General features: G+C 55.4%; 1 protein-coding gene across 5 annotated transcripts in view; it reads left to right on the top strand.

Moving 5' to 3' along the window:
• The window catches only part of PIK3CD (phosphatidylinositol-4,5-bisphosphate 3-kinase catalytic subunit delta), a 37,012-nt gene that overhangs the window by 17,122 nt on the left and 4,421 nt on the right, over positions 1-15,469 (top strand). For all 5 annotated transcript variants that reach the window (XM_066202943.1, XM_066202945.1, XM_066202942.1 and 2 more), the window contains 18 exons: positions 480-553; positions 915-1,078; positions 2,136-2,364; positions 4,065-4,294; positions 5,062-5,241; positions 5,845-5,994; positions 6,263-6,352; positions 7,589-7,810; positions 10,644-10,740; positions 11,045-11,175; positions 11,734-11,793; positions 11,979-12,146; positions 12,654-12,775; positions 12,907-13,050; positions 13,567-13,666; positions 14,450-14,628; positions 14,835-14,944; positions 15,207-15,285. In XM_066202943.1, the coding sequence (XP_066059040.1) occupies positions 938-1,078; positions 2,136-2,364; positions 4,065-4,294; positions 5,062-5,241; positions 5,845-5,994; positions 6,263-6,352; positions 7,589-7,810; positions 10,644-10,740; positions 11,045-11,175; positions 11,734-11,793; positions 11,979-12,146; positions 12,654-12,775; positions 12,907-13,050; positions 13,567-13,666; positions 14,450-14,628; positions 14,835-14,944; positions 15,207-15,285 (2,432 nt within the window). In that variant the 5' untranslated portion in view covers positions 480-553; positions 915-937. The remainder of the gene's footprint in view (positions 1-479; positions 554-914; positions 1,079-2,135; positions 2,365-4,064; positions 4,295-5,061; positions 5,242-5,844; positions 5,995-6,262; positions 6,353-7,588; positions 7,811-10,643; positions 10,741-11,044; positions 11,176-11,733; positions 11,794-11,978; positions 12,147-12,653; positions 12,776-12,906; positions 13,051-13,566; positions 13,667-14,449; positions 14,629-14,834; positions 14,945-15,206; positions 15,286-15,469) is intronic.

Genomic DNA, 15,469 nt, shown 5'->3' with positions numbered 1-15,469 from the left:
TCCCTGGCTCTGACTGGGAGCCAGTGCCAACAGTTCCAGAGTCTCCCAGCACGTGGGGACACCTCTCTGTGCCCCTTGCCGTCTGTGCAGGAAGCTGGAGGTTTTATTGCTGTAGTATTTTGCTTGTGGGCAAATGGATGAAGACTCTGTTACGTGTCTTTGAGAAAGGAAATGTCTGACAGGCTGCTGGTGAATGGCTTTTGTTTCATCCTGCCTTTGAAAACAGCAGTTTGTACCTGATAGCGTTCAGATTCTTGTTCTCTTCTTTGCATTCCTTGGATGTACTGAAAATAAATTGTAGCATCCTGCCAAGGGACAGGCTGCCGATGGAGTTAACAAACTTAACTGATTGCCTCACCCTTCGACTTCGTTCTTCTGTACTTGTAAAGGGGGGGATGTACAGCAGAGTATAATTTGTTTGTGTGTATAAAAATGCATGCATACTTGGAACCAGCAACAACTCTTTCTCCCTCTTGCAGACTGGAACTGAGCTCTGGAAAAACAAAGTGGAGCTTGGAGCATGTGGCCTGAGGACTGCCTTACACAGCCAGGGGTAGGAACTTACTGTTTCTCTTGGCTGCCTGGTCACAGATGAGCTATTGGGACGAGTGTCTGTTCTCCAGAGAAGAGAATTCTCTTAATTCTTTGTCAAATGCAGATGTAGATGTTAATCCCTGCCTAGAAGGGATTAAGAGAGGGTTGCATTAAGATAGAAGCAAATGCAATAGTTACATGTAGCTCAAAGGCACTGAAGTGGAATTTTTACTGAGGTCCGTGTTTTCCTGAGCTTTAGGGCTCTGCTGACCTTCCTTTCTTTAGGCTCTTTTGCACGTTCATTTTCTGCAGAGCCCAGCACGGAACTGAGCAAATAACGTGTAGTCAACAGCAACAGATTGTTTCTCCTTTTCTTGCAGGTGGTAGCTAAGCAGTGAGCAGGATGCCCCCAGGCATTTACTGCCCTACGGAATTCTGGTCCAAGGGGGAAAACCAAAACATCCAGGTGGACTTTTTGCTGCCCACAGGCATATACCTGAACCTCTCAGTGCCCTGCAATGCCAGCCTGGGCACCATCAAGCAGGTAACAGCCTTGTACCAGCCGTTAGGTGACAGGTCTGTGTTACAGCCAGAGGCCCATCTGCTCCAGTTTGGCCTCCAACAGCAGGCACGTAGGATGAGAGTGAAAGGAGGGATGTGAAGTCATGTGAGAGTGCTATGCACAGGGAGAGAAGGATCTTTGGGAACTGGATGGTGTTGACAGGACTTGAGGAGCTCTTGGCTCCTGTCACGGATTTCATGTTCCTGGGAGCAAGTTACTTAACCCGGTTTTGTTTGCAGTGTGAGGAGTTGCTCCGTTTCACAGGACCAGAGTCAGCAGGTGCTTACTGTGAGATATTCGGGTGGGGGTTAATTAAATGCTCAGGTTGAGGGGTTAACGTTGCCCAAAACAAAAGGCAAGCGTGAAAAGGGAAGTCGGTTAAAGGCAAATAAACCTACCCAGCAGTTCAGCACGAGCTGGGGCCAGCAGGCTTGGCTGAGGAACAGCCTGGGATTGCAGGTCCAGCGGTGCTGTGGGGAGCTGGGGCTGTGCTCTGCCTTGGCTGTGGCCTGGGGGACAGGGTGACAGTGTGCAGGGTCAGGGTGACAGTGGCAGGTGACACTGTGCAGGGTGACGTGGCACAGTGACAGGGCAACAGCAGCAGGGTGACGGTGTGCAGGGTGACAGTGTGCAGGGTGACAGTGGCAGGTGATGCTGTGCAGGATGACAGTGTGCAGGGTGACAGTGTGCAGGGTCGTGGTGGCAGGGTGACAGTGTGCAGGGTGACAGTGGCAGGGTGACAGTGTGCAGGGTGACAGTGGTAGGTGATGCTGTGCAGGGTGACAGTGGCAGGGTGACAGTGTGCAGGGTGACAGTGGTAGGTGATGCTGTGCAGGGTGACAGTGGCAGGGTGACAGTGTGCAGGGTGACAGTGGCAGGTGATGCTGTGCAGGGTGACAGTGGCAGGGTGACAGTGTGCAGGGTGACAGTGGCAGGTGACGCTGTGCAGGGTGACGTGGCACAGTGACAGGGTGCCAGGTGACGGTGACAGGGTGCCATCAGCCCGGTGCCAGCAGCAGTGACGCTGTGCTCCCCGCAGGTGCTGTGGCAGCAGGCGCAGTATGAGCCGCTGTTCCACATGCTCAGCGACCCCGAGGCCTACGTGTTCACCTGCATCAACCAGACGGCCGAGCAGCAGGAGCTGGAGGACGAGCAGCGCCGCCTCTGCGACATCCAGCCCTTCCTGCCCGTGCTGCGCCTCGTGGCCCGCGAGGGCGACAGGGCCAAGAAGGTCATCAACTCCCAGATCAGCCTGCTCATCGGGAAAGGTCAGTCCCACCGCGGGGCACGGCGGGCAGGGGGCTGTGCTGCTGTCCCAGCCAGCCTGGGCACCCCTGGGGCAGCCCGGAGCCCTGCTCTGCTCCTGTCCTGCTCAGTCTGGTCACCCCTGGGGCAGCCCGGAGCCCTGCTCTGCTCCTGTCCTGCTCAGTCTGGTCACCCCTGGGGCAGCCCGGAGCCCTGCTCTGCTCCTGTCCTGCTCCTCCTGGTCACACCTGGGGCAGCCCGGAGCCCTGCTCTGCTCCTGCTCTGCTCCTCCTGGTCACCCCTGGGGCAGCCTGGAGCCCTGCTCTGCTCCTGCTCTGCTCAGCCTGGTCACCCCTGGGGCAGCCCGGAGCCCTGCTCTGCTCCTGTCCTGCTCAGTCTGGTCACCCCTGGGGCAGCCCGGAGCCCTGCTCTGCTCCTGCTCTGCTCAGCCTGGTCACCCCTGGGGCAGCCCGGAGCCCTGCTCTGCTCCTGCCCTGCTCCTCCTGGTCACACCTGGGGCAGCCCGGAGCCCTGCTCTGCTCCTGCCCTGCTCAGTCTGGTCACCCCTGGGGCAGCCCGGAGCCCTGCTCTGCTCCTGCCCTGCTCCTCCTGGGCACCCCTGGGGCAGCCCGGAGCCCTGCTCTGCTCCTGCCCTGCTCAGTCTGGTCACCCCTGGGGCAGCCCGGAGCCCTGCTCTGCTCCTGTCCTGCTCCTCCTGGTCACCCCTGGGGCAGCCCGGAGCCCTGCTCTGCTCCTGTCCTGCTCCTCCTGGTCACCCCTGGGGCAGCCCGGAGCCCTGCTCTGCTCCTGCCCTGCTCAGTCTGGTCACCCCTGGGGCAGCCCGGAGCCCTGCTCTGCTCCTGTCCTGTCCAGCCTGGTCACCCCTGGGGCAGCCCGGAGCCCTGCTCTGCTCCTGCCCTGCTCAGCCTGGTCACACCTGGGGCAGCCCGGAGCCCTGCTCTGCTCCTGTCCTGCTCCTCCTGGTCACCCCTGGGGCAGCCCGGAGCCCTGCTCTGCTCCTGTCCTGCTCCTCCTGGTCACCCCTGGGGCAGCCCGGAGCCCTGCTCTGCTCCTGCTCTGCTCAGTCTGGTCACCCCTGGGGCAGCCCGGAGCCCTGCTCTGCTCCTGCTCTGCTCAGCCTGGTCACCCCTGGGGCAGCCCGGAGCCCTGCTCTGCTCCTGCTCTGCTCAGCCTGGTCACCCCTGGGGCAGCCCGGAGCCCTGCTCTGCTCCTGCCCTGCTCAGCCTGGTCACCCCTGGGGCAGCCCGGAGCCCTGCTCTGCTCCTGCCCTGCTCCTCCTGGTCACCCCTGGGGCAGCCCGGAGCCCTGCTCTGCTCCTGCCCTGCTCAGTCTGGTCACCCCTGGGGCAGCCCGGAGCCCTGCTCTGCTCCTGCCCTGCTCCTCCTGGTCACCCCTGGGGCAGCCCGGAGCCCTGCTCGTGCGTTGGGACATCAGAGGTTCCCCTCCCGTGGGTGCAGAGGGGAGCACCGTGTGTGCAGACCCAGGGAAGGTGGTGCTGCCCTGCTGGCAGAGCGCTGGGCTCTTGGGTCCGTGTGGCTGTACATCAGAAATGTGTGATTGCTGCTGGCTTGGCTGACTCTGCCTTTGGCCACGTGTTAAACATGTGTGCAGGGAGGCTTTCACACACCCTTGAGGAAAAGGCTCATTTCCCCCGTTGGCTGCAGATGTTTATTTTTGCCTTCCTCCCCTACTTTCCACCCAGGTTTGCACGAGTTTGACTCTGTGCAGGACCCAGAGGTGAGCGATTTCCGCGCCAAGATGTGCCAGTTCTGCGAGGAGAAGGCGGCCAAGAGGCAGCAGCTCAGCTGGGCAGCGTGGATGGAGTACAACTTCCCCCTGCAGCTGGAGCCCGTGGCCAAGGGCCTCGGGGCTGGCTCTCTGCAAGTCCCCACCAAGAACATTTTTGTCAACGTCAAGTTCCAGTCCGGCGGGGTAAAGCACGAGCTTTTCTGTCAGTGTTTGACGGTCTCTGCTTTTCCTTTGGAACCCTCTGTGTGTGTGGAGACCGAATTATGTGTGCCTGGACAGCGTTTCTGTGTGTTCATCTTCATTCTCCAGATTCCTTTGCCTGTGGAGGTGGATGGGAGGGAGCTGTTCTCCCTCCTGAGCGTGCCTGGGTGTAGTGCTGGGCTGGAGGCTGAGGTTGTTGCGTGTACCTGGCCTGGAAACCTTTTTGGGTTTGGAAAGGAGCGCAGAATGCAATCCTTGGCTTTCCTTTGGAAGCTCGGGAGCCTGCTCAGGTCGTGCTCAGCAAACCCTGCCTGCAGGAACTGCTCGGTGCTGCCCAGAGCCCTGTGGCTGCCTCCAGCCCTTGCCGTGTTCTGCGTGTTGTCCCTGGGCATGAGGCCAGGTCACCCTCACAGGAGAAGAGCCTCCAGGGCAATGTTTGAGCGTGGGCTCCCCTCCAGCCTCTGCCCGGCTGGTGGAATCACCCTGGGAGGGTTTTCAATGACTGGCAGCCACGTGAGCTGGTGATTCTGCTTAAAATTGAAGTTCCTGATTTCCAGCCTCGTGCTTACGCTGCTGAAACTTGCTCCTGCCCCGTTTGGCAAACATCCCTGCTTATCCTTGGCTGGTGCGTGTGTGGCTGTCCCTTCCCACGCTGCTCCTCACTGCCAGCAGCAGGAACGTTGCTCCCCGTCTGTGCCCCCTCAGCCCTGTGCTGGCGTCTGACAGTTTCTGCCTTGTTGGGTTTGCAGGAGAGCTTCACGTTCCAGATCTCCCCCTGGGAGTTCCCCCTCACCCTAATGACCTATGCCATAAAGAAACAGGCCACTGTGTTCCGCCACGAGACCGTGCAGAAGGCAGAGGACTACACCCTGCAGGTGAATGGGAAATGTGAATATCTCTATGGGAACTACCCCCTGTGCCAGTTCCAGGTGAGCCTCGTGTCTTGCTTTATCAGTGACTCTGTTCCCACACGGCCTTCTCTTGCTGGGGGCGTGGGTTGGGACACACTGGCAAGGAGACGGTGCTGTTTACAGGGGTGCAGCACATCAGTGGCAGGACCTGGATGCTATTTAGGGCAAAGGGTACTTCTAGCAACCTAACAAATCCTGATTTTTGGGGGGCCAGTGGTCTAAGCCCGTCTCTGTGCTGTGTAAATACATTTAGAGACTGTGGTTCTGGAAATACCTGCTTGCCTAAATGGTGGGCTGAGGGTTCTCCTACTGAAGGTTGGCCAAGCAATCCTGAGCCGTGTGCTCCTCTGGCAGGGCAGCGTGCTGCTGGGAGTGCTGAATCCTCCTCAGTGTTTTCCCTTAACGCAGCCCTGAGTCCATTGATGAAAGGCCAGCGATAAAAGGCACGTCATGTTCTCAGTTCTGGCAACATGAGGCCAGCGAGTTGCAGGTTTCTAAAGCAAGAGGAGATAATTGAGAAGGGGAATTGGATTGCTGCTGTGTCCCTCCCGGGGTCCCCGCAGGGGCTCTTGCTGGGCTGGCTCTGGCCTGGTGGCCCGCGCTGACCCTGTCCCCTCTCAGCACATCCGCAGCTGCCTGCAGAGGGGCCTGACCCCCCACCTGACCATGGTGCACTCCTCTGCCATCATCGCCATGAGGGACGAGCAGAGCAACTGCATCACCGGCCCCCCAAAGGCGGCCTCCAAGCCCCCCCCGCTCCCCAAGAAAAAGGTGAGAGGGGACAGTGACCGCCGGGGTCACCCCGGGCTGGCCTCTTGGTGGGTGTGCTGCTCTTGGGCTCTCCCTGCCCTTCTCAGGACAGGTTCCAGTGGCGGTCTGAGGTGGGACTTTCCAGCCCCTCCGCAGCCTCCCTGGTCGTCCCGGCCTTCTTGCTCTTTTCCGTGGGACCCAAAAGCACGGAGTGGGAGATGGGTTCTGGTGCAGACCTGGGAGGCCTCGGTAGCACCTGTTTGTGACCAGAACCCTTTTCTCTTTCCAGCCAAACTACGGCTCTCTCTGGTCCTTAGAGCAGCCGTTCTACATCGAGCTGGTGCAAGGCAGCAAGGTCAATGCGGATGAGAGGATGAAGGTGCGTCCTGACTGACTCGCTCTGGGTTTGTACCTGTGCTTTCCCAGTCGCATCCCTCTGGTTTGTGTGGCGAGGACAGTGTGAGCTCACCTGCTCCTCTGGGGCTCCGTTCAGCCTTTGGAAGGTTTCTGAGCTGCAGCACGGCAGCAGCGGTGAGGGAAGAGGGCAGACAGCAGCCCAGGGTTAGAAGAGCTGCTGCCCTGAGCTGATGGCGTTGGGCAGGGCAGGGAAAGCCAGCTCTGAGGAGAGAGAGATGGCAGAGGAGGTGCCTGGCAAAGGGGAGGCGGCAGAGGCCTGGGACATGTGGGGTGCTGCCATGGAGGGGGAGCAGGAAAATGAGGAGAAGGGGAGCAGCCGCCCTTTGGGAAGGGAAGGAAGCTGGGCAAGAATGTGTCGCGTTAATTAATGTGCGAGTCCGCATGAAGTGAGAAGATAACAATGCCCTCGCTGCAGCTGAGTAAAGACACAGACCAGAACTGAATGTCTCAGTGGACTGGGAAAGAGACAGGAGCAGGACACGGTGTTCAGGGGAGTGGCTGCTCGGTCCCATCCCTGTCCCGGTGATGTGCCTGCAGCAAACACGGCAAGTCCCTGTAGCCCTGCTTCCATGCCTGAAGTAATCTGGGTTTTGAAATTCTTTTTTTAGAGAATTTTCTGTAAATGAGAGAAATGTTTTTGTAACTGTACTTATGCCATTCATTTTTTTTCTTAGGAGGGACTTCTTCTTGATGTCCCTCTGGTCTGACCAGTGTGATTGAAAAGGTTTGCTTTTGTTTCACCAACCAAATTGGTCTGTGTAAAATAGTATGAAAAAAAGACACGTCCCCCCCCCCAAAAAAAAAGTCATTTTCAGCCTTCTGAATCTTGGAGTCTGTGTTGTTGTGGTGTAAAGCAGCGCCAGGTCCCCTGGGTTGATGGTGTTGTTGGTGCTCCCCTGTGTCACTAGACGGACACAAAAGGAAGGACACTCACGCAGGTTGTGAGAGCAGAAAAGGACGTTTATTTTTCCCTTTGGTTTGTGTAGGGTTTGGAGTTTGATCAGCGATTGGGCAATGAGGCTGACACCTCTCTGACCCCGCTGGTCAAACCAGAAGTCCATCACAGAGAGGAATGGGAAAACAGTCACTTTGTCCATGTTACAATCTGAGAGAAACTCCGGTACAAAACCGCAAACATCAGGAAAAAGCCCAGAGCAGACCCCGGACTGAGGGTGTCCTGTTGTTTGCCCTCCCTCAGCTGGTGGTGCAGGCAGGGCTGTTCCACGGCCACGAGATGCTGTGCAAGACCGTGTCCAGCTCGGAGGTGGCCGTGTGCTCGGAGCCCGTGTGGCGGCAGCGCCTGGACTTCGACATCGGCATCTGCGACCTGCCGCGCATGGCCCGGCTCTGCCTGGCGCTCTACGCCGTCATCGAGAAGGCCAAGAAGGCTCGCTCCACCAAGAAGAAGTCCAAGAAAGCTGTAAGTGAAGCCAGGCTGGGGCAGGGCTGCCGGGCACAGGGCACGATTCTGTGCCCTTTGCCGTCAGGAAACCTCGTGTCAGTGGAACAGAATAGCGGCCAGTAACTTCTCCAACAGGAACAGGAAGCCGAGAAGTGGCTGCCTGTCAGAAAGGCTGTTTGTGTGTAACTTCTTCTCTAGAAAGACCATTTAGAAACATACCCAGCATCTGACTGGGCCTAAAGAGGAATCCCGTACGTTGGTGTCTCTGTTTCGCCGTCCCGCAACTTCCTTGTTTTGTAGTTGAGGTTAAACCATCATCTCTGTTGCATTTTCTTTCTAGCAAGTTCTTTCCTGCAAATCCCCAGTGGAGCAAGTTACCAGCCGGGGAGGGAGAATAAACTGAGGAATGTAAACATTGGTTATGGCAAAGCATTAGGCGAGGTGAAATTCAAGTGCAGACTCTTCAAGGTTACTGCTCAGGTGTGGAAAACTGACCACAGAGAGTGTTAAATCACTTTGGAAGTTCTTGATTTGAGCGTCTTCATCAGAGGCAGTGATATTCTCACTTTCCAAAACTTCCAGCCCATTAATGATTTAGTAACTAGAAGTAGATCCAACTGCAGCCCGTAATTGAATTGCTGATTTCCCAGAGCTGTAAGCTAAGCCTCAAGCTCTTTGCATGTGAGAGTTTTCTTTATGAGCAGCAAATGCGTTTGTGCCTCTGCAAATCATTGTTTCTGTGACCACAAAGACTCTGTTCTCGTGCCTTCAGGAGAGGGTTGCTCATGCCAGCTGTGCCGGGGTGCAGAGGAATGAGGCACTGACGAGCGTGATCCAGAGGATTTCAGTTCTGCTCACTCCTCCTCACTGCTGGGAGCTGCACTGGGCTCTGTTGTGCTGACATCAGTCGAGTTCTCAGGGTTGCTGTGCAGTCATGTCTGGGAGCAGCAGCCAGCTCATGAATCCTGCTTGTGGGGACCAATTTATGGGTTGAAGGCTTCAGACTGGAAACATTTTGAGGCCAGGACCAGGATTAACAGTTTTATTGCTGGGTTTCTTTTTTATTTAGGAATAGCAGAACCCCAGCTCCTGCTGGAGGCTTTTGTTGGGCAGAAGATGTGATTCATCCACAGGCTGGGATGTTTGTGGTCACACTGGAATAATTTTCAGTTCTGGAGCAGTCAGAGGGAAATCTTGCTGTTCTGATTGACAAAACACAACCAGTCTATTTAGCGGAGTTGTTAAGAGGATCTCATTCATGTGTGTTCTGGTGCTGGGGGAAGGCGGGTGCATTCTGATGAGCTTTTAACATAAAACCACAACATTCACTACAGCTGAGCCCTGCAAAAAGGAATTTTTCCCCGTGGTGAGCTACAGCTCTGAGTGAAGAGCCCAGAAATCATTTCCAGTGATTGGTAAGGGCAGGTTAGAGTGCATCTTGGTTGGTTTGTTTGTTTTGATTGTTATTTTCTTTCCTTACTCAGAGGTTAATTCCATACCTGTTGTTTATATGCAGACGGTCCAGAGCAGATAGGGGGGACTAAACCATTTACTACCACAAACGCAGGCATGTTTGCCGGCTGACTGGATGAGTCAGAGGGTTAATGTCACCCAGAGGGCTGGCTTTCAGTGTTCCTCTAAATCATGCAGGGGATGTCTCTCTTTAGAATGCCGGATCCTTGTTTTGCTGGACCTTATCCACAGAAATCTTGCCTTGTGTTTTGGCAGGCTCTGAGCTGTGGTTAGATGTCATTTACTCTGTTAGAAAAGGTTATTGCTGCTGGTGCTTTATTTGGCTTTTCCCTGTGAGCTGGAAGCTGATGTCTCAAATGTGATTTTACAGAAGATACTTGGAGTAATGAAATCAGCTCCAAGGTTTGTGAGAGGCCGCTTGGGCAGCTCATTTTGTCACGTTGGAGGGAAACGGGGGCCCCGTTACCTCCACCGAGCGCTTGGTGCTCTGTGGGGTAGGGCTGCTGCAGAGCCTGGAGCGCCCCGGTGGCAGCAGGGGTGTCTCCCCGTGCTTCCCTCACTCGTGGCACTGCCGGTGGGTGCCTGGATGCAGAATTTCTGCCCCGTGACCCCTTTTCCGGCTGGTTTCTGTGCTCGAGCCGTGCTGTGAGCTGAGCTCGGAGTGCTGCTGTGTGAGGTAAAGTGTTCCATCTGGGGAACCTGACTGCAGGGAGGCTGAGCTCACCCGTGGAGTGTGTCTGCTCTGGGGCTGGGAGCTGGCTGAGGGCAGGGGACGGGTTCTTTGTCTTGGCTGTGTCCCAGTCACTTGCCGGAGGCCCTCCTCCAAAACGAGACCGGGTTGGATTTGTGGGGTTTATTTTGGGGGTGTGGCAAGGGATTGGCAGCATGAAGTTTGATTTCTATAGATAGTGTTTATTATTGTACAAAGAAGCCAAGCCTTTTTTCCCTATTATGGGCTATTTCTAGCGTCCTTTGTCTCGTTTTCCAAAATCGTGCCTGCTCTGTCCTCCCTGTTTCAAAATTAGTCCTCCTCCCTCCCCCTCAAATTGTGAAATATACGAAATACGCAGTAGTTCCCTCAAATATTGAGTGCAGAGTAGCAAGGCCTTATTGGAAAATTAGCGATCCTTCAGCTATGCCAAATATCAGATGGTGCCGTTATAGCCACACTTGCGTGCGGGGAGCGTTTGGTGCCATTCAGCACCAGGCAGGAGACCGCGGGTTTTGGCAAGTGCCCGATGCCCTGTCGTGCTGTGGACTGTGGGGAGCTCAGCGGGAGCACGCGGGGTGTCCCTTCGCACGGGGGTCTCTGAGCTGCAGCCCCTGTGCCCTGCTGCAGCCGGCCAGGGCCGCCCCCACCGGCGCTGTCTCCCCGCAGGACTGTCCCATCGCCTGGGTCAACGTGATGCTCTTCGACTACAAGGACCAGCTGAAAACAGGGGAGTGCTGCCTGCACATGTGGTCCTCCTTCCCAGGTACGGCAGGAGAGGGAGCCGCTCTGGCATCCTCAGCGTCCCCCAGGAAGAGCAGAGGCCGCTGCTCCGTGCTGTGCTGGCAGCTGGAGCCCTGCCCGGGCCTGGCCTCGCTGAGCTTGGCTTTGCCGGTGTGACGTGAGGGGCGGCTGCTCACCCGAGGGTGTCACCTGGCCCTCACTGGGGAGAGCTCAGGAGGGTGAAGTGCTCGTGGCCAGGCAGTGCCCAGGGCCAGTCTCTGCTCTGCTTTCTGCACCAAAGCTTCACAAGGTTTGGGCTCACGGGCTTTTTGTACTTTGTTTTTCAGACGAGAAAGGGGAACTTCTGAACCCCATGGGCACGGTGCAGTGCAACCCCAACACAGAGAGTGCAGCGGCCTTGGTCATCTGCTTCCCCAGCGTGGCAGCACATCCTGTGTACTACCCATCCTTTGAGCAGGTGGGCACAGGGACACTTTTCTGGGGGGCACGGGAATTCCCTCAGCGTCCTTTCCAGTGGGGAGCCTCTGGGGCGGCCATCGACAGGGCCTGGGTGCAAGCAAACTTGGTGAATAGATATTGCCAACTGAAAATTTCACTGTGAGTGAATACTTTTCCAAGCTATGAATTACTGAGCTCTCATGGATGGGCATTTGTTTTAAAAAATGGGTTTGTCTGAGCTGCCTTCAAACTGCATTAGGCTCTGCAGGAAGGAAGAGGAATAAAGGGGAAATGAGTGGAGGTAGGCAGCTCCCTCCCTTTCAGCAGGGTGATAAGAGGCCACGTGTGAGGTGGAGATTCTCCCTCTGTCACTGCAACTGGCCGGACCAGTGGGGGAAGCAATGTGCCTGTTAGAGGGGAGGAGGGAGGTCTGTGCTCCCCAGGAGGCTCAGAGGCTGTGCCAGGGAGAAAGGGGCAAGTGGCTGATTTCCAGTGCAGCAGAAAGGCCTGAGGTGATGGGGGCTACAATTACAGAGGCACTGAGGAGCCTTTCTCACCCTCTTTCTTTGTGTCCCAGCTGCTGGAGCTGGGAAGGAATGGAGAACAGCCCCGAGCTGCGCCAGAAGATTCTGAGGAGGTGAGTCTTCTGGCATCGGCTTCCAGCGGCCTGCAAGCCGGGTTTCAGGGACGGGTTGTTTCCACCTGGCCCCCTCCCAGCAGGTTTCACCCCAGCGGGTGCTGCCCCAGCCCTGCAGGGCCTCCGAGCTGGGCAGGTCCCGGGGCTGGAGCCTGAGCCCTGTGTGTGCTCTTTGCTGGGAGCAGAAGCTGCAGCTGAAGGAGATCCTGGAGCGCAGGAGCCACACGGAGCTGTACGAGCACGAGAAGGACCTGGTGTGGAAGATGAGGTTTGACATCAGAGACCAGTACCCGCAGGCTCTGGCCAAGCTGCTCATCATCACCAAATGGAACAGGCACGAGGATGTGGCCCAGGTGAGGATGCTGGGGCCGGCAGCCAGGGCTCCCTTCCGGGTCCATCTCTGTGTCGGCGTTCCTGTGCTGTGTTTGGGAGCCCAGCTGAGCCAGGGAGGTTTCCGTTTTCTCAGGGAGGTTCCCAGCTGGTACCAGCTGAGCTCTGGCTCTTCTGGGCTCTGTTTGGTTCTGTGGGCTGCCCCAGATTTGTTACTGCCCTGCAAAGTCTTGTTTATCCCTTCAAGAAACTGGAGGCAAAAAAAAAAAAAATCAAATCTGTTTAATTCTTGAGGAAAAAGAGATTCAGACTGAATTACTGAATATTCTTAAATGATAGTAAGAGATCAGCACAAGCCAGCTCAAGGGGTCAGTTTTTGACCTGGTATCTGCAGCCTTGCCGTGAGGCATCCATAAATAGTGACCCCCCATGAGGAGCTGCTCTTTCATCAGTAGAATTTCAGATTTATATCCACTGTCATCAAAACCTTGCTCCTTTTTTATTTCCTATTATCTTTTTGGTGATTACAGATGATTTCCCTGCTTCAGACGTGGCCAGAGCTGCCTGTCCTGAATGCCTTGGAGCTGCTGGATTTCAGCTTTCCTGACCGCTACGTTGGGTCCTTTGCTGTCAACTCCCTGAAGAAGCTGACGTAAGCGTTGTCCCCAGGGGAGGCAGAGCCCTTGCTATTTCTGCTCAGGGCTGCTGAGGGGCTGCGAGCAGCAGTGACAGCCTTGTCCTCACAAGACAAGGCGGTGTCTCATGTTTCCTTTCCCTCCACAGGGATGATGATGTGTTCCAATACCTGCTGCAGCTTGTCCAGGTGCTCAAGTATGAATCCTACCTAGACTGTGAATTAACCAAGTTCCTGCTGGAAAGGGCATTGTCCAACCGCAAGATCGGCCACTTCCTCTTCTGGCATCTGAGGTGAAGAGCAAATGTGTTAGGCTTTTTCTCAGTAATCCAGTGGGACCAGCATTTACTGAGTGTCTCGTGGCTCTGTGCAGTGGGGACTGCTGCTTTTTACCTCGGGTGACTCAGTGAGAATTATTCCAGGAGGACACAATATCTTTTTTTTTTTTTTGGTCACTGCAGTGGTGGTGTTTGGGATAGGTTCAGAATTTATACATATTTGGGACTATACACACATGCCTCTGAGCTGGAATTTGCTTTGGGCTTCCGTGGCCACCTGCCAGCTCTGAGCCATAAACTCTGAACTGTTCTTGCTCCCCAGGTGATGTTCTCAAAGGAGGGGTTGGCGATTGAGTCACCCAGAAAGATGTTTCATCACCTTGCAATGCTTTTCCTCCCTCACCTTCTGGGGCGTGGGCATTTTTTTTCCTTCCCCATTACACAGAATCTAGCCAGCAGCCAAATATTCCGGTGTTGTCCCCACCGCTGCAGTGGCTGCAGTGAGTCAGCCATGCCTTATCCTCCCTGCAGGTCGGAGATGCACGTTCCCGCCGTTTCCCTGAGGTTTGGCCTGATCCTGGAAGCCTACTGCCGGGGCAGCACCCACCACATGAAGGTGCTGATGAAGCAGGTACAGGTGGCTTTGGGCCAGGAGGTTCTCCTCCCTCGGGCCTGGGGCTGGCTCTCAGCTCTCGGCTCTCCCAAATTCACATTATCAGTCACACAAAAAGCCCCGAGAGGGCCGCCGGCTTTGGCGTGTCCTGGAGATCCCCAGCACGGGTGGCTTTGCTCATCCCTGACTCACCCAGGGAGGCTGCAGTGTGTGTCCGGAACGGTCTGAACTGTTGGTAACTGCAGTTACGGGGTGATCGCACGTGGCTCACTCAGAGCACTGGCCTCCCTGTCAGTGGCTGTGTGCAGGTTCTGCTGCCATCTCCCCCTCTGGAGCCTCTTTCCTCTCAAGGGCCACTGTGCCAGAGTCGGAAGTGAGGGACTCACCTGTGGACAGAGTTGTATCCAAGGTGTGCCCGCCGTCCAGTGCCGAGCAGCACTTCGCACAACCAGAACTCCCCAAAGGCACTGAAGGGAGCCTGGGCTCTAGGTCTCATCCTCACTTTTCCAGCCACTGCACCTCCCTTCTTCCTTTGGTCCATGGTAACGTGCTTTATTCCTGCTGCAGTCATTCCTTGCAATGCCTTTGTGCCCAGCAGAGGATCCACAATTAATTATGGATCCTCCTCAGGTAGATACTACTAAATTTGTTTTGTTGCAATGTGTGAAATTGCTACAAATTGAAGAGGAAATAAGAGATGGAACCAAGATTTACATTTCGCAGGAGATTTTTAATGTTTTTCAAACTTTCTCCAGGAATTTCCTATTTGTGGACCCTGTTTCATCCCTCCCTTTTTTTCAGGGAGAAGCACTGAACAAGATGAAAGCTCTGAACGACTTTGTGAAAGTGAGTTCTCAGAAGGCCACCAAGCCCCAAACCAAGGAGATGATGCACATGTGCATGAAGCAGGAAACCTACAGGGAAGCCCTTTCCCACCTCCAGTCCCCCCTGAACCCCAACATTATCCTCGCTGAAGTTTGGTAAGGGAGAGGTCTGCACCTCTGAATTTGTGTGAATTTTGTGCTTTGTTTCACATTGGAGCCAGGCTTTGGGTCACCCCAAGGTTCTTTCCTCATGGAAGTCCCAAGTCCATCAGCGGGTGGAGCTGCTGTAGGACTGGCAGCTTCTCAGGATGGCTGATATTTTAATAGGTGGAAACTGATGGTGATATTTTTATTTCCTCTAGTGTGGACCAGTGCACCTTCATGGACTCCAAAATGAAACCTCTGTGGATTGTGTTTAACAATGAAGAGACAGGTGGAGGTGGAGTGGGTATCATTTTTAAAAATGGAGATGGTAAGTCTTTATTATGCCTGTGAAAATATATCTTTTAGTCTCAAGTATTTACTGGGGTGAGCAGCCTAAATCTGCACCACTAAGATGTTGTGTAAATGAGGGCCTTTCATGTTTTCGGGTGAGATTTTGGTAGTAATCTCTGAAAATACACATCAACTCCCCTCTGTATTGCACCTGCTTCTCTTCCACTAAGATTTTAGTGCAGGGGTAATTGGATGCCTTTGAGCAGTGAAATGACACTTTCCTCTGTAATGCTGCCCAGATCTGCGCCAGGACATGCTGACTCTGCAGATGATCCAGCTGATGGACATCCTGTGGAAGCAGGAGGGCCTGGACCTGAGGTGAGCAGTGAGCACCCAGCTGTCCCCCTGCACGGATAAGTCAGGGCTCTGCAGGCTCCTTTTGCCCCCAGCAGGTCTGGCTGGTGTTCTGGGAGCAGCTGGGCGGGCTCTGTGGGGCTGGGGAACAGAACTGCAGGGTAAAAGGGAGGAGACAAGCCAGGGACAGTTTGAAAGTCACCACCAC

Source organism: Chamaea fasciata, unplaced genomic scaffold (genome assembly GCF_029207755.1).
Source record: "Chamaea fasciata isolate MVZ Bird 193981 ecotype frontalis unplaced genomic scaffold, bChaFas1.0.hap1 SCAF_23, whole genome shotgun sequence".
NCBI classification, from domain to species: domain Eukaryota; kingdom Metazoa; phylum Chordata; class Aves; order Passeriformes; family Sylviidae; genus Chamaea; species Chamaea fasciata.
The sequence above is the reverse complement of the archived record's forward strand: the minus strand, read 5'-3'. Positions and strand labels throughout refer to the sequence as shown.